General features: G+C 48.9%; 1 protein-coding gene across 2 annotated transcripts; it reads right to left on the reverse strand.

The window, feature by feature from the left end:
* Positions 1-1,282: 1,282 nt before the first annotated feature.
* On the reverse strand, positions 1,283-20,442 carry USB1 (U6 snRNA biogenesis phosphodiesterase 1). 2 transcript variants are annotated; one of them, XM_010985711.3, is made up of 8 exons: positions 19,763-20,442; positions 18,747-18,913; positions 16,956-17,139; positions 6,922-6,975; positions 4,723-4,828; positions 3,405-3,488; positions 2,266-2,366; positions 1,283-1,492 (listed from the first exon to the last, which is right to left on the reverse strand). In XM_010985711.3, exons 1-8 carry the CDS (start codon positions 19,858-19,860, stop codon positions 1,480-1,482), a joined length of 807 nt encoding a protein of 268 aa, XP_010984013.1. In that variant the 5' UTR covers positions 19,861-20,442; the 3' UTR covers positions 1,283-1,479. The 2 variants fall into 2 exon arrangements, with proteins under 2 accessions (XP_010984013.1, XP_010984014.1); XM_010985712.3 differs by having other exon boundaries at positions 1,283-2,366; positions 19,763-20,437.
* Between the last annotated feature and the right edge of the window lie 72 nt (positions 20,443-20,514).

Here is a 20,514-nt window from a genome sequence, read left to right on the forward strand (position 1 = left end):
CCTTCCTCTATCACCACCTTCCATTCTCCGTTGAAGAGCCAGTTATTGATCTTGGCCCATTTCTCAAAGTTGCTGCACGCCGATTCCATCCAGGCCACATCCTCCCCCAAGGGACCTGCTGGTCAGCCAGTCCTCCTGGGTTTGTTAATGGTGGTGCTACATGACCCCCCCCCCCAGGGACGGGGGTGCCCTCCCAGGAAAAAGGAGTGGATGACCCCTACAGGTACTCCTCAGGGATTACGCAGCCCAGGATGGAGGCTGGGTATCCCTGAGGAGGAAGATCAGGTGGTCTGTGTCTGCAGAACCTGCTTTGTTGGAGGCTGGCATCCATCCTGAAGCTGGAACCTGCAGGAAATTGTATGGCTTTGCTTGTACCTCCCAGTCTGGGAAGTGCAAAGTCAGGGGTGGGGATTCTTCTCTGCACCCTGTCCATCCCCTAAATTGTGAGAGTCCAGAGGGCTGGATGAATCTGATTCACTCAACTGCCTAGGGCAGGGTCTGGCCAGGAGCAGGTGTCAGTAAGTGCTGGCTGCACAATGGATTTGCCAGGAAGGATGCCTGGCTTCTCCCCCTCCAGCGTGACCTCAAAAGCCAGAGGAACTGACTGGCCAGTGGTCACTGAACCAGCAGCTCAACGCAGAGGGGTAGGGGAAAGAGGCAGAGAATGTGGTTTTCTGGGTCTTTCAGCGTGGACATTGGGAGCCTGGCTCGGGAAGCGCAGAGGAGCAAGAGGGAGTGTGGGAGCCAGAGTGACAGGGCCCCTTTTCCCTTGCCTTTCCCTGGGGGTGAGTTGCATGGGTGGGGAAGGTGGATGGGGGAGAGCAGGCCTGACCAGGAGCAGGCAGCAAAGGGCAGCCTTGATTTCTTGATTTCTCATGTGACTCCAGGCAAGTCATTGAACCTGCTCTTCTGGAAAAATGGAATAGTCATTCCTATTCAGTTTGCTTTTCAGGGGGTTCTTGGGAGGAACAGATGAGAGGGTCCTAGAAAGGGCTCTGAAAGTGTTACAGGAGAATCAAGTCTAAATGTCTGTGCTCATACTGACGCCCTGCCGCGTGCCAAGCCACGGTCCAGGTGTGTGTGTGACCCTCTGGTGAGTGGGCCTGGCAGGCCGGGTGACCCCACTGTGTACGGAGGCATCACTAAGGCCTCTCATAGCCACCACAGAAGTTGCAACAGAGACTCCAAAGAGTTCCCCCAAACTGTGAAGCACGCTGGAGAAGCTGGGGGCAGAGGAAAGTCATCTGTTCACCTAGTTGAATAGAAGCAGTCCAAAACAAAATCCAAAATAAAAACTGCAATTTGTATTTGTTAAACATAATTTAAAACTAAAACATAAAAAAAAATTTCTTCCTTCATTGCTGTAAGTCCAGATGGCAACTGGAGAGGACTGGGCCTTTGCTCTGGTGAGGGCTTGAAGAAGAACAAAACTCCCATGCGACCCTGGTCCTTCCTCTGTCCCTCTGGAACGCCCGCAGGTCACAGCCGGCCGCTGAGGCAGCAGAAAGAGAACTCAGCCTCGGGAAGGCGCCTCTCTGCCTCTTTGGGAAGCTGATGAGACGCCAGAGGTCACAGAGCGTCGGAGGCCTGGCTTAAAGCCACCAGCCAGGCCAAGATGAAACATCTGCTCAAGTCTCCCCAGGCACCTGGCTGGGGGCGGGGTGGGAGGAAGGAATGGGGAAGACTGATGCTCAACCACAAATTAGCACCCTGGGCCTTGGCCCTGAAATGGCCTCTGCTGGTAGAGGAGGGGGTGAGACTAACAAGAAATAAATGACACACTTCAAGGGGGGAGGGTGGCAGGCCCGAGGATGCATCCTGTGTTGGACTTGAGCAGGGATGAGCCAGGGCAGGATGGCTTAAAAAACTCTTCGTCTGTGGCCAATGGTATCAAAATGCTAACGGCCAAAGGGACTGTGGGGGAGGGCCATTTGTTGGAGGGACTCCAATGGGGGTTCTGGCTGAGTATGGGTGGGCTCACCGGGTGACCCTAGTTTTTTTGTGTAACCAGCACAGACCTGGAACTGGGATACCCAGGCTGCCCTCTACTGGTGATTTCTGGGAATGACCACAATGCAGCAGCACCTGACTTCCAGCTCCAAAGACAGAGGAGAGAACCAGCTCCCAGGAGGACCAGGAGTGGCTGCATCTCTGGCCAGGCCTCCCAGTGGGGTGGCCGGCAGCCTCCCCATCGATCTGAGTAGGTTCCTCCATCTCTGCCTGGCTGCAGATGGGCACAGGACAGTGAGGGCCTCCGGTGCTCACTTCAAAGGCATCGAGAAAAATTTGTTCCCCGACTTGCAGCGGATCTGCTCGGCACACACGCGCAGGAACATCTCAGAGTCTTCAAACTCATCCACAATTTCCTTAAACCAGGAGCCAGAGGAAGACAGTCACATTAAGGGGAGTCAGGGACCCAGAGGGCCCTGCAAACAAAGCCAACCTACCGACACCCTTCAGAGGTTAGACACTGCTCAGGGGAGGCCAGGGGCCACGCAGGCTCCAGGCTCTGCACTTGGGTATCTTGCCTAATTAACTCTGCAGTCTTGTGGGATCAGGCCTATCATCCCAGCTTTGCAGATAAGGAAATGGATGCTCAGAGCCCTGGGTCACAGAATCCAATAAAACCGAGACCAGAGCTCTTTGCCGCCTCCAGCACGATCAGGCCAAGAGCAGAGGTGGCTACTTGATGATGGCCCATGGCTTTGTCCCACCTGCACATGTTTTGTTTGGCTTGTGAAATGTTTTCTTAAAAAATACATGTTAGTTACCAACATTTGAAAACATGAAAATCTAGATTTCTGGCTTCTCTTGAAAAACAGAAGTGCTTGCAGTAATAGGTCCACATTCCTGCGAGGCAACTCCCCACTGTCTCCTCCTCCAGGGGTGAGGACCAGCTCCTCCGAGGGCACTGACAGGAAAGTGAAATATATCCCCAACTTATCACAGGAGGAGAAAGCCTGCGAGGGAGGACGTCCCTTATGCCTGGCACGTTTCATTTCCAACACCTGCCAGCCCCCTGGGGGCACCCAAGCCATTGACCTCTGGGCAAGGGGCTAGGACTTCAGGGGAGGCCTGCAGCATCCTTTCAGATCAGTGTTCTAGGGCAGGACTTCTCAAATTTTAATGTGCACTCAAATCCCTAGAGAGCTTGTTAAAGCCTGATTTCTTAGGTCTGGGCTGGGGCTAAGGAGCACATACTGCTAATAAGCTCCAGGTGATGTCGCTGCGGCTGCTCTGGGGCTGCACTCCAAGGAGTAAGGTAAGGAGTTGGGGTCACTGGCCACGTCAGTTATTTCCCAGGGATGTAGGTTTGCAGGCCTAAACCTCAGGGCCCTTCGGCTCCCCTCCCACCCCCCAACTTCTGTGGCCTCACTCCTGGGCTTCCAACACTGGGAATTCACCTGTAGTTCCTGCAGGCACTGCCCTTCCAGCTGGAGACGCGCATCACCCACACACCAGGCCAGACTGATGTGGAATGAGGGGTCCTGCAGAGGAACAGCAGGGAGGCAGGTGGTCACCTGGATGCCATGGCAGGTCCAGATCTCACAGCAGGCCTGTGACAGAGTTGTCAGGGTATCCATGCTGGACCCCTGGCCTGATCCACAGGAGACCCGATCCTCAGTGTTGATCCCAGGCATCCGCCACAGATAGATCCAGTAACTCAGGGTTGGTCCTTGGCTATGGACTGAACTGTGTCCCCCCTAAGTTCACAGGCTGATGCCTTAATGTGATGGTATTTGGAAGTGGGGCCTTTGGGAGAGAATTGGGTTTAGATGAGGTCATGAGGGTAGGGCCCTTGTGATGGGAGTAGCGCCCACACTAGAGTCAGGGGAGCTTGCTTCTCTCTTTCCATCATGTGAGGACACAGTGAGAAGATGGCTGGCTACAAGCCAGGAAGAGAGGCCTCACCAGAAACTGACCGCAATGGCACCTTGGCCTTGGACGTCTAGGCTCCAGAACTGTGAGAAAATAAATTTCTATTGTTTCAGTCATCCAGCCTCTGGTATTTGGTTATGGCTGCCTGAGCTAAGACAGTCCTGTTCTCAGAGGCTCTCCTTCACATAGCTTAGAGAGTCATTAAATCTGGGCTGTGGAGGAGAACCCAGCCTTCAACTCTATCTTCTAATCTAAAACATTTCAATAGATGGCATACTTTTAAAGATGAAATGACCAAAAACCGAACTGTCTATGATAAAACCATAAATTATCTCCATTCAAATTCATATATATATATATATCTCAGCATGATTTTAAAAGAATATATCAAACAAAACCAACAATCTTTTAAAGCCTTGACATTCAAGTTGGAGTTCAAGTTCCCCTGGAGGGCATAGGGCAAGCAAGGCATGGGAAGGTATGCAAAGCTACAGCTCTACCTGGAGTGTCAATTTTACTAAAAAAAAGTATTGGGGGAAATTACTTAAAAAGTATCAGAATAAACTTGGATACACGATAGAGCAGAAGGCATAAATCTCATGGCATGCTGAAGATGTAACAGAAGATTTCTAAGGAATGTTGGACTTCAGGTGGGCTGCATCTGACTACAGCTCAGACCTCAACTCAACAGGGGTGTGTGTCCTCTGAGGACTGGCATTTGGGACACCTCCCGTGGGAATGTTCTGGAGGGCTCTTTGGTTTGCCTCTAACAAGGATATCTTGAAGGTTGGTTTTGTTCCCATAGAGATGGGTCAGTGGAGAAGACAAGACGGTGTTGATTACCTGGTAGAAAGTGGTGAGGTCAAACTCCTTCAAGACCCTGTCTACCTCTGAAACCAGGTCCAGGAACTGGGCGTGCCCAGAGGTGACCTCGAGCCCGACAAAGGTCCTGGGGAGGCAGAGGTGGAGACAACACGGGCATGAGACACAGCCACTGAGAACACAGACCATCCACACTGGGGAGGATGGGACAGACAGACAGCTGGGAGTTCAGCTCGCTTTCATGCTCTAGGAGCCAGCTCTTTCTTTTGGCTAGCCACACATCTCCCCTCCTTCCCCATGGCTGAAGAACCCTCATCTTCACCTGCCACATGCCACGGCTGAGGCTACAGAGCCCCAAGCTTCTGTGCCCAGGCTCCCAGCCATTGCTCTGCAGTCTGGACACTTTCCCCAGGGCCGGCCCTCTGGCACCGGCTCCCTCCTGTCAGCACTCTCATCTTTACATCCTCACCCTTGAACCCACATCCTCAGCCAGCCCCTACACCCCATTCTCGGTGAAGCTTCTGTTCCAATGATTTGTCTACCTCAACTGTCTCTAAGTGCTCCCGTCAAAGCTGCCAACCATCTCTGAACTTTCTCTGTTCTCTAAACTGTCAAGGGCCGCACAGCCCGGTCCCCCTCATCCGCTCCGTCTGCACGCCCCAGCAGGCGGGTCTCACTCAGCCCTGCTTCCAACATCACACAATCCGACGGCTCCCAAATTTCTATCTCCGCCTGGCACCCCTCCTGTATATCCAATTGTGTGTGTGACATTTCCACCTGGGGGTCTCATAGGCAGATTTTACCAGCTACAAAGCAGAACTTCTGATTTTCCTCCCATTGGTGTTTCCCATCATGGAAAATAGGGCTATTATTTACCCAGTGGTTCAAACTCCAACCCAGGAATCTACTTTGATTCTTCTCCTTACTTTGCACAGATCCAGCCTGTTGGTAATTCCAGTTGGTTCTACCTCCAGTGCATTGGGAATGTGTCTGCTTCTTGGCTCTTCCACTGCCATCTCCCTAAGCTAGGCCACCGCTGGTGCCTCACCTGGATGGTGACATCTGTCTCCTCTGCTCTCCCTGCACCCAACCTCACTCCTTTACATCTCTTCTCTACCCTGTAGCCACAGACATCATCGAGCCAAACTGACATTAACAAACAAATTAGATCACATCTCGCCTCTGCTCAAATCCCTCCAATGGTTTCCACGACACTGAAAATCCAAACTCCTTACCCTGACCTTGAAGGCCCTGCATGGGCTAACCCCACCTGACTCATCTCTTGCTCTCCCCCGCGCTCCCCAGGTTCTGCTTCACTGGCCTCCTTAAACATGCCAACCTCCTTCCTCCCCAGAGTCACCTCGGTGGCTGTGTCCTCTGCTGGGAGGCTCCTGCAGCAGCTCTTCCCAAGGCTGATCCCTTCTCATCCTCAGGTCGCTGGCAAGTGCACCTCCCTAGTGCCCACCTTGGCCATCCACTCCAGAGTAGCTATCGTGTCACACAGCAGTTTTTAACAATCTCATTCACTTGTTCATTGCCTGTCTCCCCTGCAGAATGTAAGACTCCAAAGAGCAAGGATTGTGCCGACCCTTTCACTGCTGATCTGTCGTGTATAGCAAGTGCCTGGCACGAGGAGGTGCTTAACAAGTTCGTGCAGCATAGAATGAATGAATGAATGAATGAATGAATGAATGAATGAATGAGCCCTCCTCTCAGAGGTGCTGAGAGCAGAAGGCAGCTCGGGGAGTGGATCCGACAGGAAGGCTTGCTTTGAAGCCTTGATCGTAACAATTTCGTCTCACGTTCATCTCATATTTTAATGCTTTGACAAAATTTGTTTGGTTCATCTGAGCCTCACAAGTGCCCGATGATGGCGGCGTCAGGGCAGGCACGTGACCACTTGGAAATGGAAGGTCACAGAGGTCGAAGGTATGAGCTCAGCATTAAATTGGAGACAGAGCTGGGCAGGGACCCAGGTTTTCTTTCATTCTCAGGCTTTTTCCACTAAACAAAGATGTTCTCTACCTCTGCTCCTCCTCCCGCGCTCCCTGCGTTATTTTTCTTAATGAAAGGTTCAGAGTTGGAAACAGCTGCCTTTGTAGTCATAGAGCTGGTTAAGACACAAACAAGAGAAAAACTGGGACAGACAAGGCCCCCTCGAGTCTTTATTCTAAAGAATCCTCTTCCAGAAACAACTGGGGGCAGAGCGGGGAGACCCACCTGGTTTTCTCTTGATTGGTGTAAATCTTTATCCGGTCAGCAGTAAAGCAGAATCTGAAATTCAGAAGAAGAAAGACCACATTTCAGAAAGAAGAATAAGAAAAAAAAATTAGAGAAAATCGTTTGTATTAAAAAAGAGCACTTTGAAAGAAAAAAAAGAGTACTTTGAAAACATAGTTAACTCATTTCACAGTATTGTCACCCTATTTTTACAGGTGGTAAATTGAACTCTAAAATATTAGACCTGGACAAGACCTTAAATAATCACCCAGTCCAGGTCACACAGAGCTTCACTCAGATGCTAGAAAAATTTTTACTTTATTAAGAGCAGTTTATTCCAATAAGCAATTTGAGACTATCTCAGCTTTACTGATAAGAAATGAGAAAGTCTTGTTCATCAGGTGGGTGATAATAGGTCATTTAAGGGCCAATTTGTTCTTTGCAGGTTAAGACAATTCCGACCCAGTCTAAGCAACAAGAACCTTTCTGTGTGCCTGGGCTGCGCTGAGGGCCTGCACATGTCAGCTGGGGACCCTCCTACGACCCTGAAGCAGGCACCATAATGACCCCCATGTTACTGACGTGGAAACAAGCTTGGTGAGTCACAATCTGAACTTCAATCTGCCTGATTCCAGAGCCCTTGCTCTCACCTATGATGCTTTGGTGAAAGGGCCTTTGTTGGTGTGAAACTGGGGCAACCACCCACCCACTCTCCCCTCAGATCAGCCACACAGGGCTGTCAGGCTCAGCCAGGTGAGTGCTCTGACTCTGGCTGGTCCCGCTTGTGTTCTCTCCGACACCAGGAGATCTCAGAGGGACAGGCTGGCTTCCTGCCCTTCCCGGACCAGCTTGCAAATCCCATTACAGGAAATGCTCACTTTACAGGCTCCAGGCCAAGGTCTCACCCCAACCTGAGGGAATGCCTGCCCACCCTCCCCCAACCCTGCACTTGCCGGGTAGAATTTCACAACCTATCCAAGGGCGCAAAGTCAGTCAACTTTTGGCTTCCCTATTGGCCTTCAGTCTCTTAGTGCATCCCTCCGGAAAACGTAAGGGGTGACAGGACCAGCAGAAGCGTAAGCACAGAGTGCCTGACAAACGTCCTGGAGTGGACATGGGGTGTCTGTGCCCAACTGTGACGGTATTTCTTTGTGTGACTTGACTGGAGTAAGGGATGCCCGGACAGCTGGTAAAACATTGTTTCTGGGGTGTCTGTGAGGGTGTTTTGGGAAAGATTAGCAATTAAATTGGTGAGCTGAGTAGAGCAAATGGCCCTCCCGAACGTGGGTGCGTGTCATCCAACATGCTCCAGAACAGAAATGCAGAGGAAGGACAAACGCAGGCTCTCCCTGCTTGAGCCAAGATGCCCGCCTTCTCCTGCCCTTGGACACCGGCATTCCTGATTCTTAGGCTTTCAGGCTCCTTTGGGTCTTACACCCTCAGCTCCTCCCCACCCCCTCCCTGGTTCTCAGGCCCTTGGACTCACGCTGATTTACACCCCTGGCTTTCCTGGTTCCCCAGCTTGCTGAGGAAGCTCACTGTGGGACCCGATCTTCCGAACTGCGCGAGCCATTCCTACAATAAATTTCCTCCTATCTCTGTATCTCTCTATCCTATTGGTTCAAAGTCTCTGGAGAACCCTCATATAGATTTTGGTACTTAGACTGGTTTTAGAGGTTCAGAATTTTAAGGATGAGTTTTCTGAATTAGTTCTGGCATTTCTGGAATTCACTCTCTAATCTGATTAGATTCAAAGACACTAACGACTCTCTATCTCCAGTAGAAAAGAGAGCACTGATAGTCCAGGCATGAACTGTTTATAGAGATGTGAAAATACACTCATGGGATATTCCTCATCAACCACTGATTAGAAGCAGGGAGCTAAGTGACCCTAAATGGTACTTTCACGCATTTTTGGAAAACTAAGGAATATAATAACATTGATTGATTGCTCCTAATGTTACTGGACAAAGTAGTGAAATAAAAAGACAGGCTCAGGAAACTGAATTCCCAACTCCAGCATAAAGGACCTAAGGGCCTCCATGTGTGCCCTAAAGGAGGCCCTTCTCTCTTGTCGCTACAGGGCTGAAATCGCTGAAAATCAAACTCAGGACCTTATTCTCCCATTGGCTGAATTACAGCACAAGTTGAACCCCTTGGCCATGCAGGATGTCCCAGTTAAACTGGGGGCACTGACTGGGAAAGAGTGGGATCCTGTGAGCTGGGAAACCCCGATGAAGTGGGGGGCATAGTGCTCTTAAATTCCGATGAGTCTTCTCTGCCAATGGAAGGGTCCTCCTCACCTAGAGTGTCAGGGATCTTCCCTTCCACCTGAGGGGGTTAACCCTGCCTTGCCCAACGAAGCGGTAACGGTCTCCCCTGAGGGCAGATGCCAAGAAAATGTTGTCTCCTCAGGACCCACCCCATCACCCACTCCATCTCGCTTCTAGATCTGTAATGAGACTCAAGTCACAGCAAACCCCTAAATTAGGTGAGGTACTGTGTGTGACCCACCAGTGTGCTACACTCCAGAACTACTTGAGTTTTCTAATTTATACAGCAGAAATCCAGGCACCATGTGTGGGAGTGGATTTTAAAGGTGTGGGGTGATGGTAGAAGGATCATTAAGTTGGACCAGGCTGAACTGATATGCGCTCACTAAGCAGAGATTCAGCATGTAATGGTGCAGCTTGGGGAGTTAGAAAGGGATCTGTTTTTTGGGTTTGACAGCTGAAGCGTGGACCAAAAGGTGGCCCACAGTGAGTGAACTGGAAATACCTGGCCCGCAAGGGGGGCGTAGTTACCAAAATGGACAGCAGAGGCAAAGCAGCAATCAGAATAGTCTGACTCGTGCAGACCTACGGCATTGGCTAGCTGATCATGGTGTTCCCACAAGTGAAATGGATAAGGAGCTTACTAAATTCTTCCTTCATCTGAATAAGCAGAGGAGTTTTAGGCAAAGTGCACCAAAGTCTAACTTGAATTATAAAGACAGAGTCCTGGACCCTCAATTCCTAGGCTTGAGCCAATTCCCAGACCCAGAGCCCCTTAAATGAAGGGGAGGCTGGTTCCCCTTGAGGAAGGACCCTGGTCCACTACTACAAATTTATATTGTTAATCTTCCTCCCAGCCTTCCCCAAAGGGACCTACGGCATTTTACCAGGGTAACTGTGCATTGGGGAAAAGGAAATAACCAGCCCTCCCAGAACTACTGGACACTGGCTCTGAACTGACACTAATTCCAGGAGACCCAAAATGTCACTGTGGTCCCTCACTCAGAGTAGTGGAGGTCAGGTAATCAATGGAGTTGTAGCTCAGGTCATCTCACAGTGGTTCCCCAAGCCCATCCTGTGGTTATGACTGTAGTTCCAGAATGTATAATTGGAACAGACATACTCAGCCACTGGCAGAATCCCCAGACTGATTCTCTCTCCTGTGGAGTGAGGGCTATTACGGTGGGAAAGGCCAAGTGAAGCTGTTAGGGCTGCCTCTACCCAGGAAAATGGTCAATCAAAAGCAATATCACATCCCTGGAGAGACTGCAGAGCTCAGGGCCACCATCGAGGACCTGAAAGGTGCAGGGCTGGTAATTCCCACGTCTCCATTCAACTCTCATTCTGTCTGCACAGAAGATAGATGGATCTTGGAGAATGGTAGTGGATGGTCATAAGCTTAACCAGGTAGTGACTTCAACTGCAGCTGCTGTTCCAGATGTGGTTTCATTGCTTAAGCAAACTAACACCTCCCTGGTTCCTAGTATGCAGCTACTGACCTGGCAAATACATTTTCCTCCATCGCTGTCCATAAGGCCCAGAAGCCATTTATGCTCAGGCCAGCGATGCACCTTCGCTGTCCTACCTCTGGGCTCTGTCATCTCTCCAGCCCTATGTCCTAATTTTTTTGGAGAGTCTGATCACCTTCCCCCTCCATGAGATATCACACTGGTTCATTATTGGTGACATTATGCTGACTGGACCTAATGAGCAGAGAGAGGCAACTACTCTAGACTTATTGCTAAGACATTTGTGTGTCAGAGGGTGGGAGATACATCCAACTAAAGGGGCCTTCTACCTCAGTGAAATGTCCAGGGGTTCAATGGTGTGGGGCGTGCTGAGATATCCCCTTTAAGATGAAGGATGAAGTATTTTTAAAATAAGGTATGTATATTATTTTTAAAAAATATAATGCTATTGCATGGGTAATAGACTACAGTAGGGTAAACATAACTTTTACATGCATCAGGAAACCCCAAAATTCGTATGACTCATTTAATTTTATTCTGGAACAGAACCCACAATATCTGTATATGCTCTGAATCAGCACCCACTTATGGTGCTGTATCTCCTGTAGCCAGGATTCATGGGTCCAGGAATCAAGGGGTAGAGATGGCACTGGTACCACTCACAATTACCTTACTGATCCATTAGCAAAACTTTTGCTTCCTGTTCCCACATCTTCATGCTCTGATAGCCCAGAGGTGTTAGTTCCAGAGGGAGGAACGCTTCCACCAGGAGACAGAGTGGTTCTGTTGAACTGGAAATTAAGACTTGCCACCTTGCCACTTTAAGCAGCTTGTATCTTTGAATCAGTAGGCAAAAGAGCTGCAGTGTTGGCCGGGGTCCCTGGTCCTGACTACCAAGAGGAAACTGGACTACTACTCCACAATGGAGATAAAGAAGAGGAGGGATGTCTGGACAATAGGAGATCCGTTATGGCATCTCTTAGCATTACCACGCCTGGTGACTTAAGGTCAGTGGAAAACTACAACAACCCTACCCAGGCAGGATTGGTAATGGCCCAGACCCTTCAGGAATGAAGGTTTGGGTCACTCCCCCAGGTAAAGAACCACAACCATCTAAAGTGCTTGCTGAAGGCACAGGGAATACAGAGCTAAGTAGCAGAAGGTAGTTGTAAATACCAGCCACGACCATGTGACCGATTACAGAAATGAGGACTAGAATCGTCTTGAGTATTCCCTCCTTATTTTGTTCTGAGTACATCCCTGAGTAAATATACAGGCATACCTCAGGAGTACTGCAGGTTTGGATCCAGAACATCACAATAAAGTGAACACTGCAATAAAGTGAGTCACATGGAATTTTTACTTCCAAGTGCATATAAAAGATATGTTGGCACTACACCGTAGTCTCATAAGTGTGCAATGCCATTATGTTTTAAAAAACAATGTGCATACCTTACTTTAAAAATATTTTATTGCTAAAAAAGGCTAACCATCATTTGAGCCTTCAGTGAGTTGTAATCTCTTTGCTGGTGGAGGGTCTAGCCTCGCTGCTTATGGCCGCTGACTGATCAGGGTGGTGCTTGCTGACGGTTGGGGTGGTGGTGGTAATCTCTTAAAATACGACAACAATAAGGCAAAGGATGAAGTCTGAAGAATTGATTGACTCTTCCTTTCATGAACAATTTCTCTGCAGCATGTAATGCAATGCTGCTTGATAGCATTTTACACACAGAACTTCTTTCAAAATTGGAGTCAATCCTCTCAAACCCTGCCGCTGCTTTATCAACTGAGTTTACGTTATACTCTAAATGAATGCTGTCATTTCAACAATCTTCATGGCATCTTCACCAGAAGTACATTCCATCTCAAGAAACTACTTTCTTTGCTCATCCATGAGAAGCAACTCCTCATGCATTAAAGTTTGATCATGAGATTGCAGCAAGTCAGTCGCATCTTCAGGTTCCACTTCTAATTCTCGCTCTCTTGCTATTTCAGCCACATCTGCCCACTGAAGTCTTGAGCCCTTCAAAGTCATCCATGAGTATTGGAATCAACTTCTTCCAAATTCCTGTGAATGTTGATATTTTGACTTCTTCCCATGAATCACAAATGTTCTTAATGGCATCTAGAATGGTGAATCCTTTCCAGAAGGTTTTCAGTTTACTTTGCCCAGATCCATCAGAGGAATCACTATCTATGGCAGCTATAGCCTTATGAAATGTATTTCTTAAATAATAAGACTTGAAAGTCGAAATTACTTCTTGGTCCATGGGCTGCAGAGTGGACGCTGTGTCAGCAAGCATGAAAACAACACTGATCTTATTGTCCATCTCCATCATAGCTCTTGGGTGACCAGTTGCATTGTCAGTGAGCACTATTATTCTGAAAGGAATCTTTTCTGAGCAGTAGGTCTCAACAGTGGGCTTACAATAGTCAGCAAACCATGCTGTCAACAGATGTGCTGTCATTTAGGCTTTGTTGTTCCATTTATAGAGCACAGGCAGAGTAGATTTAGCATAATTCTTAAGAGCCCTAGGGTTTTTGAAATGGAAAATGAACATTGGCTTCAACTTAAAGTCACCAACTGTATTGTATTAGCCCCTAATGAGTCAGCCTGCCCTTTGAAGCCAGGCATTGACTTCTCCTCTCTAGCTATGAAAGGCCCAGATGGCATCTTCCTCCAACAGAAGGCTGGTTCATCTACGTTGAAAATCTGTTGTTTAGTGTAGCCACCTTTCTTAATGATCTCAGCTAGATCTTCTGGATGGTTTGCTGCAGCTTCTACATCAGCACTTGCAACTGCACCTTGCAACTTTTGTTATAGAAATGACTTCTTTCCTTAAACCTCATGAACCAACCTCTACCAGCTTCAAACTTTTCTTCTGTAGCTTCCTCATCTTTCTCAGCCTTCACAGAATTGAAGAGTTATGGCCTTGCTCTGAATTAGGCTTTAAGGGAATGCTGCGGTTGGTTTGATCTTCTATCCAGACCACTAAAACTTTCTCCCTATCAGAAGTAGGCTGTTTTGCTTTCTTATCAGTCCTGTGTTCACTGGAGTAGCACTTAATTTCCTTCAAGAACTTTTCCTTTGCATTCACAACATAGCTAACTGGCACAGGAGGCTTAGCTTTCAGCCTGCCTTGGCTTTCAACATGCCTTCCTCACTAAGCTTAATCATTTTGGCTTTTGATTTAAAGACTTTTCTTTCACTTGAACCCTTGGAGGCCATGTAGGGTTATTAACTGCAATACTGCTGTATCTCGGGGGAAAAGGGTGGCCCAAGGGGAGGGAAAGAGATGGGGGGAATGGTCGGTCAGTGAGGCCATCAGAACATACACATTTATCAATTAAGCTTGTGGTCTTACATGGGTGTGATTCCTGGCACCCCAAAATAATTACAATAGTAACACAAAGAACTGATCACAGATCACTACAACAAATAAGATAATGAAAAAGTTTGAAATATTGCAAGAATTACCAAAATGTGACACAGACATGAAGTGAGCAATGGTGCTGATAGACTTGCTTGACACAGGGATGCCACAAACCTTCAATTTGTAAAAAAGGCAGCATCTGTGAAGTGCAATAAAACAAGGTCTCCTGTACATATATTTAGCAAATACCTTGTTTGCTTCTCTTATTCCCTTATCAGGTAACATATGATGTACAGACTCCACATTAGTATTTAAGTCTTATTAATTTTACATCATAGTATTCAAGTTATGGGCTATCAGAAGAGTAACAGCATCACTCAAGAACTTTACCTCCTCTTCTGGGGAAGGGATTAGTGTATCTGCAGATGTGCACTGAATATTATATCATGTTAGGCAGAATTATGACCTTGTTGTGTCTTAATTAGAGATTCAGCATGTTTAAGGAGATGCATACAAGTGTCAAGTTGACAAGAGATGGACTTGTGATGGTTACTTTTATGTGTCAACTTGACTGGGCTAAGCGATGCCCAGACAGTGGGTAAAACATTATCTTTGGGTTTGTCTGTGAGGGTGTTTCTGGAAAGACTGGCGTTTGGATTGGCAAACTGAGAAAGGCAAACGGCCCTCCCCAATGTGGGTGGGTGGGTGTCATGCCATCTGTCGAGAGCCGGAATAGATCAAAATGGCAGGGGAAGGACAAACTCCCCTTCTCTGCTTGAGCTGAGACATCTGTCTCTGCCTTCCAACACTGGCACTCCTGGTTCTCAGGCTCTTGGGCTCATATCAGGACTTAGGCTGTCAGCCCCTGATTTTCAGGGCTTTGGAATCGAACTGAATTAGACCACGGGCTTTCCTGGTTCTCTCCTTGCAGATGGCAGATAGTGGTCTTCTTCACCTCCATAACCATGTAAGCCAATTCTTACATCTCTCGTGTGTAACTATATACATCCTATTGGTTCTGTTTTTCTGGAGAACTCTGACTAATACACCAACCACCACCCCTTCTCCTGGTGATCCTGTGTTGGAGAACTGCTCTCCCATTTTGTGCTGGTAGAGTGGTCAACCCCATCTCCCCGAGGAAGGGGTGTGTACCTGACCCAGGCCTGGCCGATCAGAGCATTCCTGCAGTCATGGCAATCGAATCAGAGGTGCGCTACCCACTCTTGGTCATCTTAGGCTCAACCAGTCAAGCTCAAAGAGGCCACCAGGCCCAGCTTCCTTCAGGACACGGGCTAGGAAACACTGCACCAGCAGGGCAGCACCAGGGAGGGCCATCCCAGTGGTCCAGGTGCTGTTCCCTGGTCCCTAAGTGAGCAGAAGAACAAGCTACATCTATGCATCCCAGGGACCAATGTGATGGCCCTTTGGCAAAGTTTCCAGACGTCTCAGCGAGGGACTTGCCCAGGGAAAGAACCACCGCACGTAGGGAAGCCCACCAGGGACTTGGTTCACTCACAGCCTTCCTAGCCCAGACACGGTGTGCACTAATAAGCCATTTTTACCGTAAGTGACCTGGCCCATGAACATAGCTGGTATTCCACCTTTATCTAGGGAACAGAGCTAGAGGCAGGGTAACTGAAGCATTCACAGGTAGAAGGGGGGAAAGGGTTTGTTAACTCTGCTTATGAAGGGAGAGCTCTGTGCCATATGATGACATATGAAGCCAGGGACACCTCTGAACTTTTTAGTTACATCGACCTATAAATCCCCCCGCCCCCACCATTTAACCCAATTTTGGTTGGATTTCTGGTTGGATTTCAGCCTGGATGAAAAGAGTCCTGACTAATATACATATGACTCAATAAAAAGGGGGGTGGGGGCTGGATTAGGTGGAGAGATGAGTTTTAGTCCTGATTCTCTGACTAAATGAATTGGAGCCAATCTTTTTGTCTCTAGCCCTGAGAAGGGGTTAAAGGAGGGAGCCAGTTCTCCAGTTGGGCAGAGCATTTGTATGAAATTCCTGGGCCCAAGGCCTCCTGCAGTGTGAGGGTGGGGCTTTGGCTAGAAGACTTCTATCTTTGTCTCTCTTACACATCTACAAAACACATCAGGGATTTGTGTAATGCCTTATTTCAAGAAAGGATTCTGCAGATAAAATCAGGGTGAGAAAACCACCGCCTGGATGGCTTCTTAGGCTCCTTCTGGAACCAGCATTCAGGGAATCCAGAGGATGATATCTGGGTTCCCTCTCCTGCTCAGTCCTTCAACAAACATCTATTTGATGCCTACAGTGAGCTGGAAGAATGATGTAGGGTGATTCAGAGAGAAGCTGCACTCCTGGGCCAGCAGGAACTTGGGCTCCAGAGAGGGAGATGGGACACGGGGATGACTGGATGTGAGGGTGAGTGGAAAGAGCACTGGGGTGTAAACAGCCATGGGATGGCAGGATCCCCGGGACTGAGGAATTCTGGGGGAGAGCCTCAGTACAAGAGCAGGGCTCTGATCTGGCCAAGTCTAGGAGGAAAGGTATTGCTGGAAGGAAGAAGATGTATGAAATAGTTAAGGGGAAAAAAGCTGAGGCTGGCAGACAAAACCAGTAGCAGTGTTGAGTTCTGATCCTTCGCCAGGTGCCACATTGAGGGCACACGTGACCGCAATCATTCTCGCAAGTCCACTCTGAGGCAGCCACCACCTTCCCCTGACCTGCACACAGACAAGACTCAGAGGCATGCCCAAGGATGCACAGGATGAAGTGCACGACAGGCAGCCCCAGGAGATGCTGGTGTGCTCATGTTTAGGCTCAGCCTGCTTGAAGGGGTAATGCCCCCCACAGGCCCACCCCCACAGGCACTCAGAATAGGAAGGGGAGCCTTGGAGGGCAGGGAAGGGAGAGGCAGAGGCACGCACCAGGCACTCACCTCTGGAAGGAGGCCACACGGTCTTTCAGAGCCTGCATGAAGGGGAGGATCCAGTGATGGCGCAGAACCACGCTCTGGGACAGACTGAGGTGGAACGCCTCCATCCTTACCAACCGGGGGACGTAGGTCCGGGCGCGTGGCAGCAACACATCAAGCAGGTCCAAGAACTCCTCCCCAGCTTCATCTGGAGGGGAAAAGTGGGGAGGGTGGCCCATTCTCTTAGCCAGGGTGGCACGGCTGGATGAGAAAGGCCTTTGTTACTCTGAGTTTTAGGAGGAAGTTACTTTGACAGCAGTCTATGTCAATGGATTCTAATAATATTTTAATATGTATTATGGTTATAGAAGTCACATGCGCTACACTGCAAAATTATGTGTTATAAAACGTACACTCTTAAGAACAAATTTAAAAAGATAAGATAAAAAGAAATATACTAAAAAGTTTTAATATTTTTCTTTCCAATGGATCATCTTGATCTCCCCTATAGTGCACATACAGCCCACTTTCAAGACCACTGCCCTAAGGATAAAGATTGTCAGACTTGATACCTAGTTCCCCAGCCTTTTCTCAGTGCAAGCACTGATGTATATATTTTATTTGTTAAAAAAGATGAGAACATACCATTCAAACTGTTCTTCCACTGGCTTTCTTCATATAACACTATGTGTTGGACCTCCTTCCTCTCATTACATAAGTTCAGCTCATGATTACAACTCCACAGTAATCCATAATCAGAAACAGTGCATTTCTTTCATCAGACATTTATGAGACATCTAGAATCTCCTGATAAGACACTTAGAATGCTCCTAATTATTCATAAAGACAAAGAACTCAACAAGGACCACTGTAGTATGTTTGCAGATTTTTAATTTTTTAGCAAACATGACTGGAGCTGCATGGCTAATAGTCTGCTCACACCTAATGAGTTACTCAATTTGTCCAAATGCCCCATGGAGTAGGTAGTATAGAGAATCATTCCCATTTTGTGGATAGGGAAGTGGAGGTTTCAAGAGCTTAGCTGATATAACACAAAGTGATAAGAGCTACCACATCCTCTGTGGTGCTAAGAACTTGACACAGATACTTCGATTTAATCATCACAAAAGTCCTAGAGGATAGGTATTACTACTCTCCCCATTTTAGAGATGAGGAAACTGAGGGTCTGAGAAGTCCAGTAACTTAGAAAAGGTCACTCAGAGTAGTGGGTAGTGGAGTGAGGTCTGACTCTGAAGCCTGGGCATTTTCTGCCTGCCACTCACTCATTAGGAATGGAGTGGGACTTGAACTCAGCACAGCTACAGCCCTTTTAGAAATAAAGTACCAGCTACAGCCCTAGATCTTCCCCTGGTTACCTCCTCATAAGCAGGAAGAATAGCATACACAGGGTTAGTAAAAAATATTTCAGCAATGAATTCAAAACTGAAACCAAGTTAACAGAAAAATTCTTCAATTCTTTTTTTAAATTAAAAAACATTTTGTGGGGGAGGCAATCAGGTTTATTTAATTAATTTATTTGTTTTATTTTAATGGAGGTACTGGGGATTGAACCCAGGACCTTGTGCATGCTAAGCATGTGCTCTACCACTGAGCTATACCATCCCTCCCTTTTTTTTAATTAAAAAAATTTTTTTTTCTTCAATTCTTGAAACCTGTTCTCTCCCTGTTTAGTTAATCTCTTTCCCACTATCAATGTCACAGGTTTCTTGGCTTCTTCCTCCTGGTTGGGGCCAGCTTCCTCCCATCAAGGGGTACATATCAGTCTCAGCCACACACCTCTCATGCATTACTCACACTGTAGGTAGACGTGGGTGGCCCAGTTGCCCCGCTCATGGGGAAACGTGCGCACCCGGCCCCCATGTTTTGCACTGTCATCCGCCGGCCCCTCCTCGGTGCCCGGGAACATGAGCAGCACACTGTCGGGTACTGGCAGCCTCTGGCTGGGAACAGGGCTCTGGCCACTGCAAGAAAAAAGGAAAAATAAGCACATTTAGCCCCCTGGCATTCTCTACCTCTACACACAATGCAAGTTGTAACTGCTTGTACAGGGTGACTCTGTGTACAGGGTTTCTCTCCAGGTGCTATAAGCAGCTTATAGGTAACCAAAAAGCTCTTTCCCATCACTGTTTCATCAGGGTCTCCCAACAACTCCAGAAGGCAGATCTTGGTGCAGAACATGGTCCCCATGGGAAACAACTGGGCAGGTAGCAACATGTGGTTCAGAGGTCACATATCCTAACTGGACAAGCCTGAGCTGGAGACAAGGCTAGTTCTGTGGTTTTGGGCAAGTCATGTGCCCTCTGTGGGCCTCAGTTTCCTCATCTGTAAAGTGTATTTCTGATAGGGCTATTGTGAGATGAACCGAGTCACAGCTTGCACTCAGCAAGCACCAGGTCTGGCAATTAGAAACTGAAGCTCCACAAAGTGGGAGATTTCAATGGTTTTGCTCAGTGCTGAGTCCCCAGTCCCGAGTCTGGAGCAGAGACTGCTCAATGAATATCTACTGCATGAATGAAAACACTCTCTAAAGGAGGAAACAGATCTAGGGTGGTCCAGCAGTGCTCGCCAGAAGACAGAGTGAGCCAGTGGAGGAAGCTGGACCCGAAGCCACGTTTCCTGCTTCCTAACCTTGGAAGAGCCAGGTCGGGGCACTCTGGGACTTTTGTCCAGGGCTGTCCTCTGGATCCTCCTTTCCACCGGTGCCCCTTTTCCTTACCTCGCGAGCAGCCCCGCACCCTCCCCAACCCATCCCGAAGGTTGGGTCCAGTCCAGGTCTCAAGCGTCCCCAGAAAGACTTCCTAGCTCCTCACCCATTGCTGCCTTCAGCCCCTTGCCGGGCCAGGATCCCGGCCTCAGCCTCATCCTCGGAGCCGCTGCTGCTGTAGCCCACCAGGGGCGCCGCGCTCATGGGGCCCCCTCCACTACAACACGGACGGTCAGCCAGCAATCAGCACCTCACCCGGAATTCCGCTGCGCCGGAAGTGCACTCCCGGGGGCGGGGCCCGGGTTAGCACCGCCTCGGGGCGGAGTCGGGGGCGGGGCCGGCAGGACGGTAGCAAAGACTCTCCCCAACCAGACCACGCTGTTTGCACCCTCGCTGCGCTTTGACCGCTACCTGGAGCCTCCCGGAACACCCATCCTCCGTGTGCCCATTTCACAGATCGCTTTGGGCCCTGACCTCTCTGTCTGCTGCCCTGTCTGCAGCAACTCAGGACCTCCCAGCAACAGATGGTCACTGGGTCAGCGGTCAGTGCTCTAGACCCAGCCGAGATCCTTGCCATCGCGGTACGGACGGGGTCAGAGGTCCCAGGACCCCTTCCTCAAGGCAGCCCTAAGTCCGAGCTCCAGGGACCCCTTCCCCTAAGAGCGAGCTGAGAAGTCAGAAGAGGTTCAGTTCCAGAAGATCAGGGGGTCTAGGAGGCCCCTCCTCTCAGGCTCAGGGGTCAGACCAGGGGCCGGGCCCTGAGAGCCCCCTCCCTTAAGACCGAGCAGGGTGGTCGGAAGCGGAGCGCCCTTCCTGGGTCAGCTGAGGCGTGTCCGCTGGGCGACTGGAGAGCTGCCC

This window comes from Camelus dromedarius, chromosome 9 (assembly GCF_036321535.1).
Source record: "Camelus dromedarius isolate mCamDro1 chromosome 9, mCamDro1.pat, whole genome shotgun sequence".
Classification (NCBI taxonomy): domain Eukaryota; kingdom Metazoa; phylum Chordata; class Mammalia; order Artiodactyla; family Camelidae; genus Camelus; species Camelus dromedarius.

Coding starts and splice junctions, on each gene's coding strand:
- USB1 (XM_010985711.3), bottom strand. CDS start 19,860: ATGAGCGCGGCGCCCCTGGTGGGCTACAGCAGCAGCGGCTCCGAGGAT. Junction 17,140..18,746: donor CACCCACGTCTACCTACAGT/GTGAGTAATGCA, acceptor TTTCCCCTCCAG/ATGAAGCTGGGGAGGAGTTC. Junction 4,829..6,921: donor ACCAATCAAGAGAAAACCAG/GTGGGTCTCCCC, acceptor CTGCCTCCCCAG/GACCTTTGTCGGGCTCGAGG.